General features: G+C 41.0%; 1 protein-coding gene across 2 annotated transcripts in view; it reads right to left on the bottom strand.

Annotated features, from left to right (window-relative positions):
* Positions 1–974: 974 nt before the first annotated feature.
* The window catches only part of LOC143277855 (putative E3 ubiquitin-protein ligase MID2), a 24,936-nt gene continuing 2,276 nt past the window's right edge, over positions 975–23,634 (bottom strand). Inside the window, exons 2-9 of one of the 2 annotated variants that reach the window (XM_076582788.1) lie at positions 23,307–23,595; positions 22,062–22,363; positions 20,378–20,589; positions 18,208–18,300; positions 16,694–16,753; positions 14,733–14,913; positions 14,260–14,415; positions 975–9,297 (exon numbers count right to left, since the gene is read on the bottom strand). In XM_076582788.1, the coding sequence (XP_076438903.1) occupies positions 9,044–9,297; positions 14,260–14,415; positions 14,733–14,913; positions 16,694–16,753; positions 18,208–18,300; positions 20,378–20,589; positions 22,062–22,363; positions 23,307–23,572 (1,524 nt within the window). In that variant the 5' untranslated portion in view covers positions 23,573–23,595 and the 3' untranslated portion in view covers positions 975–9,043. The remainder of the gene's footprint in view (positions 9,298–14,259; positions 14,416–14,732; positions 14,914–16,693; positions 16,754–18,207; positions 18,301–20,377; positions 20,590–22,061; positions 22,364–23,306; positions 23,596–23,634) is intronic. The other variant, XM_076582789.1, reaches the window with a different exon arrangement.

The following is a 23,634-nucleotide window of genomic DNA, read 5'->3' as shown; positions in this document are numbered from 1 at the left end:
ATACAGAAAATATAAATATAACAGTAAATGCAGTTTGCATACAATTAGGCTTAATTTTTTATTTTTTTGTGCCCATCCCAGAGGTGCAATATTGTTTTTAAACAAGATGACTGGAAAGAACTGATCTGAATTTTTCCTATTTTTATGCCTAATTTGGTGTCAACTGACAAAGTATTTGCAGAGAAAATGTCAATGTTAAAGTTTACCACGGACACACAGACAACCGAACACCGGGTTTACACAATTGAGTCAAAAAGTAGAGAAATCTGGTGAACAGTTCTTAATCCTTTCACCGCCAAGCTCACATTTATGCACAGGCGTGGTAGAGGACCCATGTCACTGAAAGGTGACTGACCATTCATTGCTTATCCATGAACCTACTGCTCTCAATGTTCCGTGGTAGGATAGGCCACATTTTCTATACATTGCAGGGGGATATTCTTAGCCACTGTCTTTTCCGTGTTTATACCACAAGGGAATTTTGTACTCTAAATTGACTGGCAGTGAATGGGTTAAAGCCAGTTCTTCTTCTTCCATTGTAGTGACCGCAGTCATCATGTTAACTACTCTGTCACTTTGAGGGGAGGTCGGAAACACTGGAAAAAAAAAAGGTGGGGAAACTAAAATAATAACCACCAATGGTACATATCGACCAGTTCAGCTGGGAAACTAAAATAACCACCAATGGTACATATCAACCAGTTCAGCTGGGAAACTAAAATAACCACCAATGGTACATATCGACCAGTTCAGCTGGGAAACTAAAATAACCATCAAAGGTACATATCGACCAGTTCAGCTGGGAAACTAAAATAACCATCAAAGGTACATATCGACCAGTTCAGCAGCACTGGCATTGACGCAGGTGAAGAAATGTGGTGAACAATTCTGCATGGCGCCATGAAGACTCTTCACATTAAGGGAGAAGAAGAAAAAGAATGAAGAGGGCAGCCCAACAAGACCACAAGTGAAAGTAAGGATTGAAACTGTTTATTTCTGAATATGTCAATGTTTCATAATAGCAGCACTGATATAGACAAGAAACAATCGCTGGAGAAAATCACTTCAATCAAAATAGATTTCACACATGTACACACACACACCAGGACCTCTAATGTGTACACACACACACACACACACACACACACACACACACCCTAACGGACATCTTGAAAAAGAAGTCCACAATTACCATGAACATAACAGGAAAGAATACTGTAAATCATAATACAAGATAAAAAGTCAAACACAAAATTTAAAAGAAAAAGAACAATAATAATGAAAAAAGATATAACAATTCTCGATGAAAAAAATTAGAAGAAAGTTTCAAGTTTTAATTATCCTTTCACTCCTACTGGAGTATGGGGGATTACTACAAAATAAACTTTTCATGCCCAGAACAAACATTTCCAAAATTTTTTAATACACAACAATGTTACATAAAAGTTGAGAAAACACAAATGTCTTTTAACTCCAAAGTATAACTAGGCAACATTTGCAAATCTAATCATCTTACTTACTGCTAAAATGACTTTTTTGCCTCCTTTGAGCATATTACAAAAATTAAAAACCGATTTTGGAGACAAATATTTTTTTTAGGAACATATCTATTTCGTAACTGATCATAATTAGGACATTCCATTATAAAATTAAACTCATCACCAATCACAGACTTGTTACAAACCTTACATAGCCGTAACTCTCGTGGTATGCCTTTGTGTCTCCCTGTTTCTATTTCCAGCTTATGATTACTACTTCGAAATCTGAAGAAGCTGATAATGTAATTATCAGGCATTTGACATATATTTTTCTCTACCAAATCCACTTTTGAAATTTCGAAAAAACAAACATTTACTACTCGCTTCCAGAGCATGTCTCCATAGATTTTGAAAACTGTCTCTCAAAGCAATGTTGACATTCTTGCAGAAAGATTCCCTCTTCAAGAAGAATTGCGCATCCCAAACACAGTCATACCCTGCTTCTATTAAAATTTGTCTGATACAACTCATCCATTTTGAAGTATAAATACCATTTCGATATAAGTCAAGTAATATCAAATATATTTTCCCAGAATATTTTTCTGCGCTTGATATCACTAAGCTGGTCCAAAATCGAACTAATCTCATTTTCACTAACACACTAATTGGATAAATACCAGTTTCTCCATAAACAATTTGGGTCATAGTATTTCTGTTCTGCTTGAACAAGCGTTTCAAAAATTTCAATTCTAATTTTTCAAGTATATCTACATTTTCATAACCCCATATTTCTGCAACATACAACAAAATAGGAACAACCATAGACTGGTACATGTCCAGATTGATATGTAAAGGTAAATCTTGATTTCTGGCTGACTGAAGTAACGAAAACATAGCTTTTTGGCCCTGTTCATAAATCATTTTTTAGCTTTGTAAAAAGTTCCGTTTCTACTAAAATCGATGCCAAGATATTTAAAAGAATTGACAACATCCATACATGCATCACCAAACTTAAAAGCAGGCTTTAGCTTGTTTGTAGAATTAAATATCATCACTTTAGTTTTCTTTACACTGACCACTAGTTTCCATTTTAAACAATACTTGTGAAAAACATTGAGGGACTGTTGTAATCCTTCTTTCATCTCTGAAAGTAAAATTGTGTCATCTGCATACAACAGTACAAATAATCACATGTAATTATCTAACTCTGAAATGTTAACATTCAATAAAAGATCAACAGATGGACTCTTATGCTCAGTCAAATACAACTCTAAATCATTGAGATACAGAGAAAAAAACAAAGGCGAGAGATTTTCTCCTTGTTGTACACCCTTACAAATGCTAAAGAAATCAGATTTTTCACCATTTAAAAACACACATGACTTAATTCTATCATACATGTTCATTATGACACGCAAAATTTTACCATTCACGCCTTCATGAACAAGTTTTTGCCATAACCCACTTCTCCAAACTGAATCAAAGGCTTTTTTAAAATCACCAAAAGCACAGTAAAGTTTCTTCTTTTTCATTGAGAAAATATCGATTAGTGATATCAAAACAAACATTTGATCTAGTGTAGAATGGGACTGTCTAAATCTTGCTTGGGCCCCTGAAAGTATATTGTTTACATTGATATAATCAGTCAGTCTAGCAGTTAACACTGTAGTGAATAGTTTTCCAACACAGCTGAGCAAAGTTATTCCCCTATAATTATTACAGTCAAGTGTATCACGTTTGCCTTTATACAATGGCAATATCGAGCCGGATACCCATTTTTCTGGTACAACACCTTCGTCCAGTATCTTGTTAAATAATTTACAGTATGTTTCCATCAGCAAAGGAACACTGTTAATGATATATTCATTACGAATCATGTCTTCACGGGCACTTTTGCCTTTCTTCAGTCTTTTGATGGCTGAAGTAATTTCATCTTCAGTAATACATGCATTTAAAATATCATCATTATCCTCTAAATTGACAATGTGCATTGTTGTTGTACTGTCAATATGTTCATTATCATTAACGTTTATGTTGATGAAAATTAATGGTGAAATATGTCTTCTAAATTTATGGGACATGATGTTTTCTTTTTCTTTTTAATTCTATTCCATAGTTCTCTTGAATTGCTTTTGCGTAAACTTCGTAGTTCTCTGTGCCATTTTTTTCTCCACATCTTTTCTGCTTTCTTTAAAAGCGTAACTTTTGCTGACTCTTTCGAGCGTGCCTCTATTTTTACTAGAATTTCTTTTTTTTACTCTGTGTTTGGCTTTGAAATATTTTAATCTGCTTCGTTTGCATGTGGAATCAAACCAACTGTGACTATCTCTGTGTTTTGTCTTAGAAGTACGAATTTGATATGTCCCGAGAGTATCTTTTGAGAGTATCTTTTGCCGTCTGAATCAGAATGTTTGCGAGTTTATCATTTATGACGTCAATATCATCAGCATCGATAGCGTCATTTACGTCATTTACGTGTGTAAGCTCAGCGTTAGACAAATTTTCTTGAAAAGAAGCAGCCTTTTCGTGTTCCCATTTTCGTATTATTTCATTCTGACCTGTTAAATTTGATGTGGCACATTTTTTTATGACAGGGTATGACAGCCTTATCAGTATGATTTTTATGGTTCAATATGTGACACTCAGTAGCCAGAGACAAGATCAACGGGCTGTGTACATCAGATAATAAAGCATCAAATGGGGAAATAGTAAAATCTGTTATTTCTGTGAACAAAAAGGGAGATCCAATCATGTAGTCAACCACAGTACAGCCATTACTAGTGAACATTCCGATTCCGTCATCTCTCCCTGCTCTTCCATTAAGAATATACAATGAAGACGATTTACACAAGTCAATCATAGTTGTTTGGTCGACGATTATCTTGATTATGTCTACACTTAACTGGATATAACTGCTCATCTAAAACATTGATCAAATCATGGAATAGACCTTTACTTTCACTCTGATGTTGATCAATAAAATCTTTCAAATTTTTGGTATGAGCATTGAAGTCACCTGCTAACAGAATATAACAATCATATTTACTTTGTATATCAAAGAGCATGTTTTCAACATCATCAAACATATCAACACTACCATACACTGATCCTTCAGGAGGGATGTAAACCACTCCAACACACACATCTTTATCATATCCCGTTAAAGATGATTTTATCATGAACCATGCTGAGCTGCTGTCTTTGTTTGGTAGAGTGGTTATATAATAACAATGTTTCTTTTTGTATGCAAAAGCAACACCTCCTGAACGTTGGTATGATGAACATTTTCGACTGAAAACACGTATACCCAAGTTCATCGAAAACATTTTCAAGGAATGAGTGATCTTGCTTGTCTGTTTTTGTTTCTGTTAATAAAATAACATCAAACTGACTAACGAGTGTAACAAATTCACTGTGTTTTAACCTACTTCGCAACCCACAAACATTGAGCTGAGCTTTTTGAATAGTTCACAGAAGAATCATGTAAAGCAGAACAACAATCACATGAAATAAAACAATCAACAAAACTGTCAGGTAACAAATTTTGACCGTTTTCTGAAAGAAAACTGCATTGCCCTCCGTCGCACCCCTATCCCACAACATGCTGAAGACCCAAAGCTTCAAAGTCCACACTGTCCACACCAAGGTGGAACAGGTCATCAGGGTTGTCAATCAGGACGACCTTGGCGTTTGTAGTTTGGCCCGACGTCTTCTTGAGGAAACAGCGGATCCGACCATCATGCGTTGTCGACACAAGAACTTCTAAGAAGAAAGGTTGACGTCTGAGAAAAGTCTTGAACTTGTTGGAAACAAAAGTCTTCACAAAGACAGCAGTAAAATGTTAGTGCCTGTCATGACGCAATAATACAAAGCTGCTCCCCACCAAGGTGGCCCAATTCTCCATTCAGATCTTGTGCAAATGAATCTGCTTTCATGGATATCAAAGTGTTGGTGTGGTGTATGCGTGGGTGCATGTGCATGTGTGTGTGTGTGGGTGGGTGTGGGTGGGTGTAGGTGTGTGTGTGTGTGTGACTGAATGACTAACACGTTCCACATGTCTTGCTTTTTATATGTATCTAAAGATTAATATATAGCTATATCTATCTATCTATCTATCTATATAGACATACACATAGTGTCTAACCCATTTGAGAAAACAGCATAGCAAAGCCCGCACAAACAGGAGCAACCTCAAACGTCCACCTTTACAAAATGAGAAAGAAGGCAAACAAACAACAACAACAACAAAAGCAGCAGAAAATCAACACCCTCCATCCAATTATGATACAACCACCTTCCAAAATAACATTCCAAAAGGTAAAAGAATACAGAAAAATGTCACAGGCAAGCACAAATACTGGGGCTTTTAAAATAACACAAAAAGAAGAAGAGGAAAAAAACAACAACCAAACAATCAGAAGAAAAACATAACAAAACAATAACAACCAACCAAACTGATATAGATTCTCTTTTCCTTACTGAATTTCGTTTGTGCATGTTTACACTTGCATGTTCCAATTAATATGAATCATATGGTGCTATAATTACCATCTTTCCAATGCAATCAACAACAATGACAAAGCAATGACCACAAACTACTTGCATGTTCTAATTAATATGAATCACACGATGCTATAATTACCATCTTTCCAATGCAATCAACAACAATGACAAAGCAATGACCACAAACTACTTGCATGTTCTAATTAATATGAATCATATGGTGCTATAATTACCATCTTTCCAATAATATCAACAACAACGACAAAGCAATGACCACAAACTACTTGCATGTTCCAATTAATATGAATCATATGGTGCTATAATTACCAACTTTCCAATGCAAACAACAACAACGAAAAAGCAATGACCACAAACTACTGACAAAGCAACGACCACAAACTACTTGCATGTTCTAATTAATATGAATCATATGGTGCTATAATTACCATCTTTCCAATGCTATCAACAACAACGACAAAGCAACGACCACAAACTACTTGCATGTTCTAATTAATATGAATCATATGGTGCTATAATTACCATCTTTCCAATGCCATCAACAACAATGACAAAGCAACAACCACAACATACTTGCATGTTCCAATTAATATGAATCACACGGTGCTATAATTACCATCTTTCCAACGCCATCAACAACAACAACAACAAATCAATGATCAGAAAATAAACTATAACACTACAATCTTAAGAAAAAAAACCCAGAAAAGAAAAGATTTCCCATATAAAGCGACAGTCAAGGCAAACAAAGTATAGCAATCTTTTTTTTTGTAACCTTCGCCTCTACGCCCATGGCATCTCCTTTGACTTAACCCTTTAACTTCTACACAGTAACACCAACACAGTAAAAAAGGAAAAAAAAAAGAAAAAGGAAAGAAAAAAGTAATACATGTAGATGTCGAGAGAGACAGACAGAGACAGCAAACATCTCGATCAGAGAAAAACAAATTCAATCCGCATCAATCAAGTACAGTTACTCTTGTCAAGACAAAGGCACATAATTCAACACTGATCTTTTGTAAAAACACAAAAATTCAATTCCCAACAGCCAATACATCTGCCAATGGCACCATAATTCAAACGTTTATCGTTGGAAAGACATGTGAATGAAGAAAAGCTTGCTGGTTTTTAATCACACTCTGTTGCATTTACTTTTTTTCTACATGACATTTCTCTGAGTAAAAGTCAGGCTGCTCTCCACAGGCTGAACATGGCACAAGAGTGCATCGCCACCTAGATGGAGTGATGGCCTAGAGGTAACGCATCAACCTAGGAAGCGAAAGAATCTGAGCGCGCTGGTTCGAATCCCAGCACAGTCACCAGTCTTTTCTCCCCCTCCACGAGACCTTGAGTGGCGGACTGGACGCTAGTCATTCAGATGAGACGATAAACCGAGGTACAGTGTGCAGCATGCATTTAGCGCACGTAAAAGAACCCATGGCAACAAAAGGGTTGTCCCTGGCAAAATTCTGTAGAGAAATCCACTTTTCATACGAAAACAAATATAAAAAAAATTGCAGGCAGGAAAAAAACGAAGAAAAAAAAAGAGTGGCGCTCTCAGCGACATGCTCTCTCACACTGAGAAATCTGTTCCGACAAAAAAAGAAAAGAAAAAAGTAATACAGTACAATACAATATATTCTATTCTCTTATTCTTTTCCGACTGTAACGTGTAAGTGTATTTTGTTTTACTGTTAAAATAGGTTTTTTTTGTGTGTTTTTTCCAGACAAAATTTTGTTGCCATGGGTTTCATGTGACTAGTGCATGCTGCACACAGGCTGTGGTTTATTGTCTCATCTTAATGACTAGCAACTCAAGGTCTAGTGGAGGGGGGAAAGTAAAAATCCAGGTCCGTCACTGCAGGACTCAAACTCCTACACACCCAGTGTGATGCGTTACCGCTAAGCCACCCCTCAGCTGTCTACTGCTCTTGCCCCGAGTTTCAGTTTCAGTTTCAGTTTCAAGGTGTCAAGAGCGTGCAGACAGATCCATACATGTAACACCATATCTGCTGTTACCACGAGTCGTGCAAACTGCGATGGTTTTCATCCATGAGTCTTTAACTTATGCAGAGCAACAGTGTCTGTTTCTTCAGTTCTCTCTCTCTCTCTCCGTCTCTCTCTTCTGCCTCACTGTGTGAAAGCAGAGCTTTTGAAGTTGGACACGAGTGGATCAGTGTGGGTATGCATTTTGTTGCACTGTGGTGTATCAATCAACATTTTTTCTTTTTGATTCTTGCAATCTGTGATTCATTTTGTAAGACTTGTCAGCTTCAATTTTTGCATTTCACTTAATCCAGATGTATTTCGCTGGACCTGTGTGTTAAGCGCACAAATGTGTATGCGGATTGATACACTGTTCACACTATTTGATTCATTATGTAATATTTTTGTTAGTGGCCCACTCCTTTGTTATGGGCCAGAGGCCTAACAAATAAACCATTGTCTTGTCTTGTGTTGTCTTGTCTTGTCTTGTCTCTTCTGCTTCCTTTATGTTCCTTGTTACATGTACATTTGTTACACAACAGAATGCGTCTTCTTTTCCTTTCCTTGTTTTCTTTCTTTTTTTCTTTCTTTCTAACACTTTGACTGCTCCTCATCAGTGAAATCAGATCAATGTCGCATGGACGACAATGGCAGTTACTAATTTCTGTGTACTTATCAACAGGCGTCAATGATGTTGCTGAACAAAAGTAATGCAATGCCACAAAGAGGACGTCTAAATTCAGAACGGTGATTGACATTCTGAATTTGCCAGCTTTCTGTCTTTTCTCAATGAAGTGGAAGCCCTTCAGTGACATGTGCACTCGTTGACAACAGTCAAAGTGTTAATATTACCCAAACCAAATATTAAAAAAAAAGAAGGAACAAATCAGTTTTCTTTCTCTCTCTCACTTTTTTTTTTCAATTCTTTTTTTTTTTTTTTTTTTTACATTATTTTCAACATGGCAAAGATGAAACACACACACAAAAAAAAACCCCAACAAAATCCCCGACAACCACAAGGTGCAAAATTCTTTTAGCGATAAACAGTTTACCTAGGGTTAATCAATATCGGAAATATGTCTTCCAGGGCGAGAAGGCGGAAGAGAAGAATGGGCAACAGCAGCAGCGGCAGAGTTCTTAGTGTCACCACCACTGTCACTACTACTCTCATTGTTGCTGCTCGCAGCGCCACGTGTAACGTTGGCAGCGGTGTTATCATCGTCAGATTTAATGGCTTTTTCAATGGTCTCGATGGACTTCTCAAGGCTGCTCATCACCTGCTCTTGCTGGTTGTTCAGGTACTCCGACAGTTCTGGGGAGAAAAAGACAATAAGATGGCTTATTATGCAGATTACAAACTATAATATTCCTTTTTTTTTTTTTTTTTAAATCACCCTTTTTTTCTTTGCTGCCCCCTCATCCGCACTGTTTCAGTGGCATTACTCCCACGATGCTCATTCAGAGTCTCTCATACACAGCCACACCCCGGTTCATCTGTCGCAGTCCCAGTATCCGCAGTCCACAGAAATCACCTCTTGTTTGTATTGCAAATCAGTTTTCTATCATTGCTGAAAAACGCTTTTGTGTATAAATCATAAAATAATATTCTATCCTTATTTTAAAAAAAACAACAACAAAAAACAACTGTTATTTCAAAATCATGAAACAATATTCTTTTTTCATTGAAAAACACCTGAGAGAAAAAAGCACAAGTTCTGTAACTCAAACAATATTCCATAATAGCTAAAAAACAATAACAACAAAAAACAACAACAAAAAACAACAAACTAATGTTCATAAATCATAAAACAGTACTTTACCTCCACTTAAAAAGTTAAAAAAACAAAAACAAAACAAAGAACACTTAGAAAAACACCACTGTTTGAAAACATGAAATAATTTAGAATGGAAAAACACCATTTTTTTTTATAAGTAAAAAAATATCATTATAATTAGTGTAAAAACACCATTCCCTATAAATCATAAAACGACACTCTAATTGAAAAAACAACAACAAAAAAAACAAAAATCAAAAAACAAAAAAACAACCAGGAAAAAACATTCCAGCTCTACCAAGGATGGTGTTTGGAATTTCGTCCTGCTAAGCAAGGTCAAGGTTTCAACTGTCTTAGCCATTTACAGCCATCAGGGACAGTGAATATGTATTCATATTCAAGGGTTCAGCACAGGACGGTGGGGCCCAGTCTTCTCCTTTCACCGTTTTAACCTTCCTGCACTTACGTCAGGTACCCATTCACACCTGGGTGCTAACGATGTAAAACTGAGACTCAACTCTTTCCATACAAAGGTACGCTATAGCATACCTCATGTGCACAATGCTTCGTTACTGTGGTAGTCACCCTTCTCGCTCTCTCGCTATAGTGTACCTCATGCACAACGCTTCATTACTGTGGTAGTCACCCTTCTCGCTCTCTCGCTCGCTATAGCGTACCTCATGCACAACGCTTCATTACTGTGGTAGTCACCCTTCTCGCTCTCTCGCTATAGCGTACCTCATGCACAACGCTTCATTACTGTGGTAGTCACCCTTCTCGCTCTCTCGCTATAGTGTACCTCATGCACAACGCTTCATTACTGTGGTAGTCACCCTTCTCGCTCTCTCGCTCGCTATAGCGTACCTCATGCACAACGCTTCATTACTGTGGTAGTCACCCTTCTCGCTCTCTCGCTATAGTGTACCTCATGCAAAACGCTTCATTACTGTGGTAGTCACCCTTCTCGCTCTCTCGCTATAGTGTACCTCATGCGTGGTAGTCACCCTTCTCGCTCTCTCACTATAGTGTACCTCATGCACAACGCCTCATTACTGTGGTAGTCACCCTTCTCGCTCTCTCGCTATAGTGTACCTCATGCACAACGCTTCATTACTGTGGTAGTCACCCTTCTCGCTCTCTCGCTATAGCGTACCTCATGCACAACGCTTCATTACTGTGGTAGTCACCCTTCTCGCTCTCTCGCTATAGTGTACCTCATGCACAACGCTTCATTACTGTGGTAGTCACCCTTCTCGCTCTCTCGCTATAGTGTACCTCATGCACAACGCTTCATTACTGTGGTAGTCACCCTTCTCGCTCTCTCGCTCGCTATAGCGTACCTCATGCACAACGCTTCATTACTGTGGTAGTCACCCTTCTCGCTCTCTCGCTATAGTGTACCTCATGCAAAACGCTTCATTACTGTGGTAGTCACCCTTCTCGCTCTCTCGCTCGCTATAGCGTACCTCATGCACAACGCTTCATTACTGTGGTAGTCACCCTTCTCGCTCTCTCGCTATAGCGTACCTCATGCACAACGCTTCATTACTGTGGTAGTCACCCTTCTCGCTCTCTCGCTATAGCGTACCTCATGCACAACGCTTCATTACTGTGGTAGTCACCCTTCTCGCTCTCTCGCTATAGTGTACCTCATGCACAACGCTTCATTACTGTGGTAGTCACCCTTCTCGCTCTCTCGCTATAGCGTACCTCATGCACAACGCTTCATTACTGTGGTAGTCACCCTTCTCGCTCTCTCGCTCGCTATAGCGTACCTCATGCGCAAAACGCTTCGTTACTGTCGTAGTCACCCTTATCGCTCGCTCGCTATAGCTTACCTCATGCGCACAATGCTTCATTACTGTGGTAGTCACCCTTCTCGCTCTCTCGCTCGCTATAGCGTACCTCATGCGCACAATGCTTCGTTACTGTGGTAGTCACCCTTCTCGCTCTCTCACTCGCTATAGCGCACCTCATGTGCACAATGCTTTGTTACTGTGGTAGTCACCCTTCTCGCTCTCTTGCTCGTTACAGCGTACCTCATGTGCAAAACGCTTCGTTACTGTGGTAGTCACCCTACTCACTCTCTCGCCCGACAACTTCGGCAAGTACTGTGGCTCAAAGTAAAATGTAAACTGATTCTATAGTGGATATCCATTGTGCGTACGTATTTGCCCATTCAATTGCTACAATTAGGAAATAACTATGGTTACAAAAGACCACATTTGTAAAATTTCTGTTATATGAGAAAAACTGACCCCCTTTATGTCAGTTGTGAAAAATATGTTGTTGTTTTTTTCAAAATATGATAAATCAGTCAATGATTAAGTGAGTGTTTTGAAGCTTTGCCAAATATTAGTCTATTCTATTCTTTATATCATCACAAAATTTCACCGCTGTATGTAACTGCATTCTTTTTTTTTTAATTTAAAAAAATATTTTTCTTGTAACATAAACAAACGGCCAGTACAGTGAGTATAATGAAGGAAGTCATGGGGCAGCATAGAATGAGTTAACTGCCTTTCCCAAGAACACAGCACCATGAGGAAACAGGGGGCCTTGAGGATGAACCCTGATCACTGGTGAACACTGGATCACAAGCCCAACATTTGACAAATGCCGCGATGTCTGCCAAGCACATCATCATCATCATCATCATCAGTCCCTCAACTTGGGAGTAATCAGGGAGACATATGGGCTGAAGAAACAGACAACCTCTTCCACACTGTTCTGTTGATGACGATGATGAATGAATGATGAATGCTGTAGATACTTTAAAAGTGCCTATCCTCAGTCGGAGACCAAGCTCTTAGCGCTTTACAAACATGGGGTCATTTGCACAACAGGCTGCCTACCTGGGTAGAGCCGACTGATGGCTGCCACTGGGCGCTCATCATTCGTTTCCTGTGTCATTCAATCAGATTTCTGGTATGCACACATACACACTCAGACAGACATGTAACATTTTACATGTATGACCGTTTCGTTTATTTACCACGCCACATAGGCAACCATACTATGTATTCGGGGGGGTGCATACTGGGTACGTTCTTGTTTCCATAACCCACTGAATGCTGACCTGGATTACAGGATCTTTAATATGGATATTTGATCTTCTGAGTGCATATAAACATGAAGGGGGTTCAGGCACTAGCAGGTCTGCACATACGTTAATAGGAAAAATCTCCACCCTTTACCAACCAGGTGCAATCACTGAGATTCGAACCTGGGACCCTCAGATTGAAAGTCTAACACTTTAACCTCTCGGCTACTGCACCTGTCAAGAGAAGATCTGGGAAGGTTCAACCCATTCCAGTCCCTAAAGCTCTCACAGTCCTGCTCTTGCCACTCTTCAGCTGATAATACTCAGCTACAAAAGTCTGCAGAACCAAACCAAGTATACAGTCTGATTCTGTCAATGCAGGACTGCGTTCTCGATGTTAAATCCTGGATGACACAAACTAAAGTTAAATGATGACAAAACTGAAGCTATGATTATTTCCACTGCACGAATATCCATGTTTACTTCTTTTCCTGCCTCTATTGTGGTTGGTGATGCTATAGTTCAGTTTTCTAAATCAGCAAGGAACCATGGAGTCATTCTGGACTCAAACCTCAGCATGCACGCTCAGTTAGTAAATCTGATATGCATAGTCAATTGTGAACTTTGTCGCATCAACTCTATCTGACAGTACCTTTCTGTTGAAACTACTAAAACTCTTATTTCTGCTTTTGTGCTGTCACGAATTGACTACTGCAATTCTCTTCTCATAAGCTGTCCACATAATCTTCTTCAGTGAATTCAAAAACTTCAAAACAATGCTGCCCGTCTGACTCTTAGAGTCCCACGTACTGAACACTTTTCTCCTCGCCTCCACACTCTACACTGGCTCCCCATTGAAGCAAGAATTAAATACAAAGTTGCATGTCTCTGTTATTCTGCTTTCCACTCCGCAGGACCTACATATCTTTCTGACCTTATCAGTGTTTACACTCCCTCAAGAAATCTCCGCTCTTCGTCTGACTGTTGCTTTTTGAAACTTCCTCGTGTCAATACAAGAACCTATGAAGAACATTCTTTCTTCTTTGCTACTCCTCACATCTGGAACAACCTTCATCATCATATCCGTGCATCTGATTCTATCTCTGCTTTTCGCTCATCACTAAAAACTCATCTTTTTAAAACCTATAGATCTATAAGCACTCTCAGCTTCCTTGTTCTCTAACACCACCCATGTCAGCTCACTTTGGATGTATGAAGAGTGGAAAAAGGAGAGTGCGGGAGGGGGAGGTTTTGAGAAACAGTGGTCATGAATGATTTATGTAATTTGTAATATTTTTCTTTCATGTAAAGCGCCCTGAACTCTTAGAGAGAAAGGGCACTATATGGATGTACATTATTATTACTATTATCATTACTAAACAATCACAGAAAGGTGCATCACACACACAAACACACACACACACACACAGACTCGTACACATACAAACCCACACACCTGACAGTGTATGATCCACTGACACCAAATGCTGCCGCCGCTGATGGCGATGCTGAGTGCTGACTTGCTGTGTTTGCCCACTGGCACTGTCGGTCTTCGGTGATACTTCCTGCATCACCTTCTGTGTGTCATCTTCAAAGCGATGGACCACCTTCTCTGTGGCAGTAAAAAAAAACAACAAAAACAAAAAAAAACAACATGAGAAATGTACAGCACATGAATCGCTGGGTAAAGATGATAGACACCCACCACCTTAACCGGGGCTCTGTGAGAAAGAGCGGTCATGAATGATTTAGGTAATTTGTAAGTTTTTCTTTCATGTAAAGCACCCTGAGCTCTCAAAGAGAAACGGCGCTATATGAGTGTACATTATTCTTCTTATCAATATCAACACCCACCCCCCCGCCCCCAGCACACACACAAACATTGCTCAAACAGCTTCAACCCTCCCAAACCAACCAAAAACCACTCACTGGCCTCGTCCAGCGACACCATGCCCTTGACATTGGTGCAGAAGTCCTGGAGGAGGGAGGACTGCCTCTTCAGGCGCTGCTCCGGCGGGAGGGTGTCGGTCTGGCTGATCTCCTGCTTCACCTTCTCCCGGGCCTGCTCTAGGCGCAGCAGCATCCGGTCCATCACCACGTCCAGTTCCGCCTGCCGTCACGATGATAATGATAATAACACTAACAATAATTCTTTTTCTTCTTCGCTTGTGGGCTGCAACTCCCACATTCACTGCCATACACATGAGTGGGCTTTTACATGTATGACCGTTTTTTACCCTGCCATGTAGGCAGCCATACTCCCTTTTGTAATGATAATAACATAGTATTAATAATAATAATATGAATTAAAAAAATATTAATAATAAAATTAATACAAACATAAATATTGGAAAAGAAAAAAAAAATCAAGACAATAATGATAACTTTACTAATAATGACAATTAACTCATTCTAGCCCACAGCTGCATGCCTGCTACAACTCCCCTGGACCAGCACAACATGAGAACATTGCAGAAAAAAACCCAGGGTGGTTCACTAAAATGGAGAAAATCAATGGAGAATTGCTGATTCATTGGGTCAAAGTTTTGTTTTCATGCTTCTGGAATCCGTAAACAGTTCAGTTTAGAATGCCAACTGTACCAAGCAAGAATGAACAAAATTAGAATGGTACGAGAATACTCATACCTGGTCCACAGGGGAAGTAATCATGGTATGAGTTAACTCGTACCTGGAGGAGAATGAGTCAAAAGACTTAAGAATAATAAGAAGAATACAACTACTTATAATGATAATGATAAAAATAAAGATAACACTAATAACAATGATAATAATAACAGCAATACTGATAGAATTCATAATTTATATATACTAAAATTAAAACCACTAATAATGATAATAATGAACACTTATTCACTGGGTTTGTTTTCTTCAGAGTTCAAAGCGATTTACATGTAGATAAACTTATCTACTATAAATGACAAAATAATGTATGATACAGTCAGTCATGTCTGACAATGACCATCAGAACAGCAGAGAAGGCAACTGCTGCTGTTCCAACAGTCTCTACTTGGCTGGAATTTGTTATTTTTTGTGGAGGGTGTCCTGCCCAAGTCACATCCCCAACTCTCTCGGCCAAGGGGATTTAAGGACAGTCAGCTCTGGGATGGTCCACAAAGGCCAACTAGCCCCCCATGCTGTCATGGAAAAGAAATGCAAAGTAATGAGAAAGCACCTTCTTCTTCGTTCATGGGCTGCAACTCCCATGTTCACTCATATGTACAAGAGTGGGCTTTTATGTGTTTGACTGTTTTTACCCCACCGTGTAGGCAGCCATACTCCATTTTCGGGGATGTGCAAGCTGGGAAGTTCTTGTTTCCATAACCCACCATCTTTAACGTGTGTATTTATCTTCTGCTTGCATATACACACAAAGGGGATTCAGGCACAAGCAGGCCTGCACATATGAACCCGGGACCCTCAGACTGAAAGTCCAACGCTTTAACCACTCGACTATTGCGCCTGTAGGAAGCATCTAATTTGGGTGGACAAAATTTTGAAGCCCAGGCAGCAGATGCATGCTTGCAAAAACCTGGTCTAGGAGCCTGGCTTTGATGAAGATCTCTCCAAGAAATCCATGCGGTAACAAGAAAGCCGTCTGCTCAATGGATGGGCCTGGTAAAGGGGCATCTCATCGAATACTGCTTCAGTCAAGAAGATGATTAAAATTTGCATGCAGAAATCAAAAGTTCCGACCCGTCATGCAAAAGAAAAGTTTCACAGTGAAGTTCGTGCAGAGTTTGTATGAAATTCAGGTCCATGAATTTACGCAATGACAAAAAGTTTGATGCAAATTTTTTTTTCAGTGCGAAGTTCGCATTCAATTTTCTGTTTTTTTTTTGTTTTTTTTTTTTTCTTCACATCAATTTTACCTGCATGGTCTTGCTCTTCAGCTCCAATTCATTTTCCTTCTGTGTCAGGCCGTCGTATCGCTGTAATTAGATATTGCTATTGTTACCATTATCATGGTCATAATCATTACTATTGTTATTGTTGTCATTATCAACATCACAATCATCTTCATCATCAGTAGTAGTTGCTATTGTTGTAGCAAGAGAAATATTTGTTGTTATTATTATTATCATGATCACTAGTAGAAGTAGCAGCGTTTCTATTATCATTATCGCTGTGACTATTGCTATTTAAAAAAATACATATATAATCATCATCATCATCACAATCAAAGTTATTATCATCACTATCATTGTCATCATTATCATGGCATATCAGTACTGTCATAATAGTTATTATCATTATCATTACCATCCTAATGTGGAATGATGGCCTGATGTGGAGTGATGGCCTAGAGGTAACTCATCCGCCTAGGAAGCAAGAGAATCTGAATGCGCTGGTTCGAATCACGGCTCAGCCGCCGATATTTTCTCCCACTCCACCAGACCTTGAATGGTGGTATGGGCGCAGTAATTTGGATGAGACGATAACTGAGGTTCTGTGTGCAGCATGCACTCAGTGCACGTAAAAGAACCCATGACAACAAAAGTGTTTTAACTGGCAAAATTCTGTAAAAAAATGCAATTTGACAGGAAAAACAAATAAAACTGCACGCAGGAAAAAAATATTTAAAAAAAGAAAGAAAAAAAAAGAGGGGGGTGGGGGTGGGGGGGGGGGGCGCTGTAGTGTTGCGACGCACTCTCCCTGGGGAGAGCAGCCCGAATTTCACACAGAGAATTCTGCTGTGATAAAAAGAAATAAAAATACAAATACAAATCATTACAGTTATCATCTTCACAACTTGGCCTGCAGGGTTCTGTTCTTGAATTCTACTTCTTGGTTCTTTATCTGTCATGTAGTCATACTGTGTGACCGTCAGTTGAGTCCAACTATGACTGTATGAACAGCAGAGGGGGGTAACTGCTGTCCCTAATGATATCAAGGCGCACACACATGAGTACACCCACACATAATCACTTGCACACATACACGCACACACACACACACACACACACACACATGCACAATCAGTACACACCACACACAGTCAGAACAAACACACACACAAACACACACACACAAAATCAGAACACACACACACACACACACACACAATCAGAACACATACACACACTCATGCACACACACACACACACAATCAGAAAACACACACACACACAATCAGAACACACACACACACACACACACGCACACACAATCAGAATACACACACACACTCACGTACACTCATGTACACACACACACACACACAAACACACACACTCAGAACACACACACACACACACACACACAAACATACACACACTCAGAACACACACACACATACACACACAAATTAACCCCCCCCAAAACCCCACAAACAAACCCCTCACACCAAAAAACCCCCACCAAAAACCAAAAACCTGGTCATCACCTTCTGCAGCATCTTGTCATGGTTCTTCAACTTCTTCGTCGTCTCCTCCAGAATCTTCTCTGCCTTCTTGTGCTTGGCTTCGGCGGTGATGACCTGCAACGCAACACACAGTACTGTACAATACAGCAGATACATTACAAGAGAGTATAATATATAATACTTTGCAACACAAAATCAGAACACACACACACACACACAATTTAGGAGTGATGGCCAAGAGGTAACGCGTCCACCTTGGAAGCGAGAGAATCTGAGTGCGCTGGTTCGAATCACGGTTCAGCCGCCGATATTTTCTCCCCCTCCACTAGACCTTGAGTGGTGGTCTGGACGCTAGTCATTCGGATGAGACGATAAACCGAGGTCCCGTGTGCAGCATGCATTCAGCGCACGTAAAAGAACCCACGGCAACAAAAGGGTTGTTCCTGGCAAAATTCTGTAGAAAAATCCACTTCGATAGGAAAAACAAATAAAACTACATGCAGGAAAAAATACAAAAAAATGGGTGGCGCTGTAGTGTAGCGATGCGCTCTCCCTGGGGAGAGCAGCCCGAATTTCACACAGAGAAATCTGATCTGATAAAAAGAAATACAAACACAGTACGATACTTTACAGTGCAATACATCACAATGCAATACTGCACATAAAGAACCCATGGCAACAAAAGGATTGTCCTTGGCAAAACTGTGTAGAAAAATCCACTTTGAAAGTAAAACAAATACACTCTAGAGACAGAAGAAAAAGAAGAAGAAGAAAAAAAAAAACCCCACCAAAATAAACAACAACAAGAGAGGCAAGGCCTTCAAGGCTCACTTGCGATACACTTTAAAAAAAAAAAAAAAAAAAAAAAATCCAAGCTTTTTATGTATTGAGTATAATTTCAAAATGTAATGTTTAAGATGAGAAAGATCAGTTTAAAGCAAATTAAGTCCCCTAGCATTAATTACAGAGTAATTTCCCTTTTTTACTATCTGCACCAAAAACGTTTGCAAAATAAAAAAAACTTCCATGCTCAGCAAAAGAAGTTCCTGTTTGAACAGAAAATGATAATAATGACTGCTCTTGTTGTTGGGTCAGAATATCAGATCAAAGTGCCAAGTTTAGAGAATACAAAAAATATAAATATAAAAGTAAATGCAGTTTGCATATAATTAGGCTTCATTTTTGTGTGTGTGTGTGTGCCCATCCCAGAGGTGCAATATTGTTTTAAACAAGATGACTGGAAAGAACTGAATTTTTCCTATTTTTATGCCTAATTTGGTGTCAACTGACAAAGTATTTGCCGAGAAAATGGCAATGTTAAAGTTTACCATAGACACACAGACACACAGACACACACACACACACAGACAACCGAACACCGGGTTAAAACATAGACTCACTTGGTTTACACAAGTGAGTCAAAAACAACAAAAGGTGGCGATGGGCTGTGATGAAGCATTATCCCTTGAAAGAGCAGCCCATGTCATTCAATGAGGTTTCAGTCACACTCACATACACACCCAGACAGACATGTAACATTTTACACGTATGACCTTTTTTTGTTTATTCACCCTGCCATGTAAGCAGCCATACTCCGTTTTTCGGGGGATGTGCATGCTGGGTATGTTCTTCTTTCCATAACCCACCAAACGGTGACATGGATTACAGGATCTTTGATGTGCGTATTTGATCTTCTGCGTATGTATGCACACAAAGACGGTTCAGGCATCTGTGGGTCTGCAAATACACTGACCTGGGAAATTGGAAGAATCTCCACCCTTTACCCACCAAGCACCATTACTGAGATTCAAACCCTGGACATTCAGACTGACAGTCCAACACTCTAACCACTGGGCTATTGTGCTGTGGGCGTAATATTGCACTGAAAATGATATGGATAATGGTGCAGCAAAGAAACGAACAAACAAAACCCAACAACTATTAACTCATTCTACTCCAGGTATGAGTTAACTCATACCGTGATTACTTCCCCTCCGGACCACGTACAAGTATTCTCGTGCCAACACACTTTTCTAATTTCGTTCATTCTTGCTTGGTACAGCTGGCGTTCTAAACTGAACAGTTTACGGAATACGGGAGCATGAAAACGAAGCTTTGTTTGACCGATTAAATCAACAGTTATCTGTTTTTTGCGGTGGGGTAGAATGAGTTAATACACGTCTGTTCTAACCTCACAGGTGCTATGGACGCCGGGGATGCACAGAGCACACAGGGGCTTCTCGTGCGTCTCACAGTAGTACAGTCGCCAGGCATACTCCCCCTCGTGGTCGGGGCACTTGTTGCCACGGTGATTGCACAGGTGGGTCGGCGTCAGCTGCCCCGAGAGCTGCTCGATGCGATGCCAGCTCAGGGGGACGTAGGGGATGTTGGGGTGTTCCGCGTCTGCCGTTTTCAGATTTCAGTTCAAACGTTATTACGTCCTTATACGATGTGGAAAACTTCCTTGCAAGTATGTAAAAACATACGAGCACAGAGACATTCCCACATGTGCCCTCCTCTCCCCCCACCATGCACAAATATACACAAATCTTACCCCATCCACACACCCACCCACACAGACAACACCCCAACATGTACACAACATCCTCCTCACACACACATGCTCACACAGCACACAACATCCATCCTTACACACACACATAGATACATTCAGAGCAGAAAATCCACCCTGCCACCCTTCTCCCTCCCACACAAAAACAATTCCGCCCCCTACACACACACACAACACACCTCATCCACCCCCACACAATCCACACCAGTCAGCACAGAAACTCCCACCCCCCCACCCACTGATCCTCCCCCACCCCCACCCTTCCCGCTATCTCCCCCCCCACCCACGACGCAGACACACAAACACACAGAAACACAAAAACAACTCACCCATACCCCCCACCTCCACCCCTTCCTCCACAGTCTCCCTCCCACACACACAACACGTGCACAAGACACCACCCTGCACACACACACACACACACACACACACACACACACCCTTCCACCCACTATCCCTTCCACACCTATGACAGACACACACACAGAAGCACAAAAACAACTCACCCAACATCCTACTCTCCCCCTTCCACCCATCCTCTCCCCCCCCCCCCCCCCCCCCTCAACCCAACACACTCTCTCCCTCCCACACCCACAACACGCACAAGACACCACACTCACACCCATCCACCTACTCTCCCCCTCCCACCCATTCTCCCTCACCCTCCAAACTGTCTCCCACTACCACACCCACAACACGCACAAGACACCACCTCACACACACACACACCCATCCACCCCTTGCCACCCTCCCCCTCCCCCGCACAAAAAACGCACACAAGACACCAATCTGTACACTGTACACACACCCATCCACCTACTCTCCCCCTCCCACCCACTCTCCCCTACCCCAACCCTTCCCACTTTCTCCCTCCCACATCCGGAACACACAACACACACACCACACACACACACACACAATACACAACACACACACCTACTGTTCCTCCCACACCCACAACACACACAAGATGTGCATAAGACACTACCCTGTACACATACACAAACACACACACAGACACACAACACACACACTACTCTCTCTCCCACACCCACAAACACACACAAGACGCGCACAAGACACCATGCCACACACACACACACACACACACACACACAAAAACACACCCACACTAAACCCACAACCACACTCAACAAACACACACACACACACAAGACACCACGCCATACACACACACACACACATACACAACACACACACACACCCACACTAAACACACACCCACACTCAACAAACACACAACACACACACACAAACAGAACACAAACACACAAAAACTCACCCAAGCCGAGATCCGAACCCCCAGCCTCAGCCACGGCAGCCTCCCGCTTGGCCAGGGCCGTGGCCACCTTCTTGTTGGAGGTCTTGGCGTGCTTGCGGCGGCACTTGGGGCACAGCTTGAGGAAGCAGGTCAGGCACATGCTGCTGGCCCTCTCCTCCTCCCCCCCACCCCCTCCTCCCCCCCCGCACTTGTCGCACACATCCGCGCTTCGCAGTTTGCGTGCTGCCTCCACCAGGCTGCGGGTGATGGTGTTGGTGGGCAGCGCCTCGCAGATCTCCTCCGGCGTCAGCGTGGCTGATAGTCTGGTGGTGTGGGGGTGGGAGGTGGAGGCAAAGGGATTATTAATAATGTAATATTGTACTTACATATATATACATCTGTATGAACTATGCAAATGTTTCAATATGAGAAATATAACCTTCAATGTATGGGGGGGGGGAAGTATTTATATGGTGCAAACTTCCCATAGATGGGCTCTCAGCGCCTCACAAGAAACAGTACATATAAAACAGTGCATTATACCACACAAGAGCACATGAAAACATGTACAGAAGTGGAAAACACAACATGTATCCACTAAAACAATACTACAAATTGCAGATATATGCATAACTGCAGGAAAAAGGCACAAAACACACACACATTTAAATTTATGGTGGTGAAATGACAGGCACAAAGCAGAGTGGTTAAAGTGTTGGACTTTCAATCTGAGGGTCCTGGGTTTGAATCTCAGTAATGGCGGCTGGTGGGTAAGAGGTGGAGATTTTTTCCCAGTCTCCCAGGTCAACAAATGTGCAGACCTACTAGTGCCTGAGCCCCCTTCATGTGTATACGCATGCAGGAGATCAAATACGCACGTTAAAGAACCTGTGATCCATGTCAGCGTTCGGTGGGTTATGGAAAGAAGAACATACCCAGCATGCACACACCTGAAAATGAAGTATGGCTGCCTACATGATGGGGTAAATAAATAAAATGGTAATACACATGAAATGTTACATGTCTGTCTGAGTGTGTATATGTGCTTGCTTGAAATCTAATTGACTGACACAGGAAACGAATGATGAGCGCCTTTGGGCAGCCGTCAGCTGGCTCCACCCTGGTAGGCAACCTGTTGTGCAAATGACCACAGGTTTGTAAAGCACTTAGAGCTTGGTCTCCAACCAAGGACAGGCATTGTATAAGTATCTATGTCATCATTATTGTCATCAAAACAAAACAAAACAAGAAAATAAAAAAACCCACTTGCAGACATTTTCCTCCGTGATGTTAGCCCGACACTCCGGGCATCTCTTGGGCAAGGTGTTGGCCTCCAGCCAGTTGAGCAGGCACTTCCGGCAGGCCATGTGTCCGCAGGGAAGTAGCTTGGGGTCCTCAAAGAGGTCCAGACACACCGGGCACCGCAGGTTGTCAATCTCCTTGTCCGCCTTGTCACTGTCCTGTTCGGGGTTCAAGTTCTCCGAGTCGCTCCTTGCTGGGTTGGTGGAGTTGGAGGCGGAGGCGGAGGCCATGCTGATGTTTGTGATTGTTCAATCTGTGAATGCACAGCATTTTACTATAATTACTACTATTC

This window comes from Babylonia areolata, chromosome 35 (genome assembly GCF_041734735.1).
Source record: "Babylonia areolata isolate BAREFJ2019XMU chromosome 35, ASM4173473v1, whole genome shotgun sequence".
NCBI classification, from domain to species: Eukaryota; Metazoa; Mollusca; class Gastropoda; order Neogastropoda; family Buccinidae; genus Babylonia; species Babylonia areolata.
Note: the sequence above shows the minus strand (reverse complement) of the source record. Positions and strands in the feature narration are given on the sequence as shown.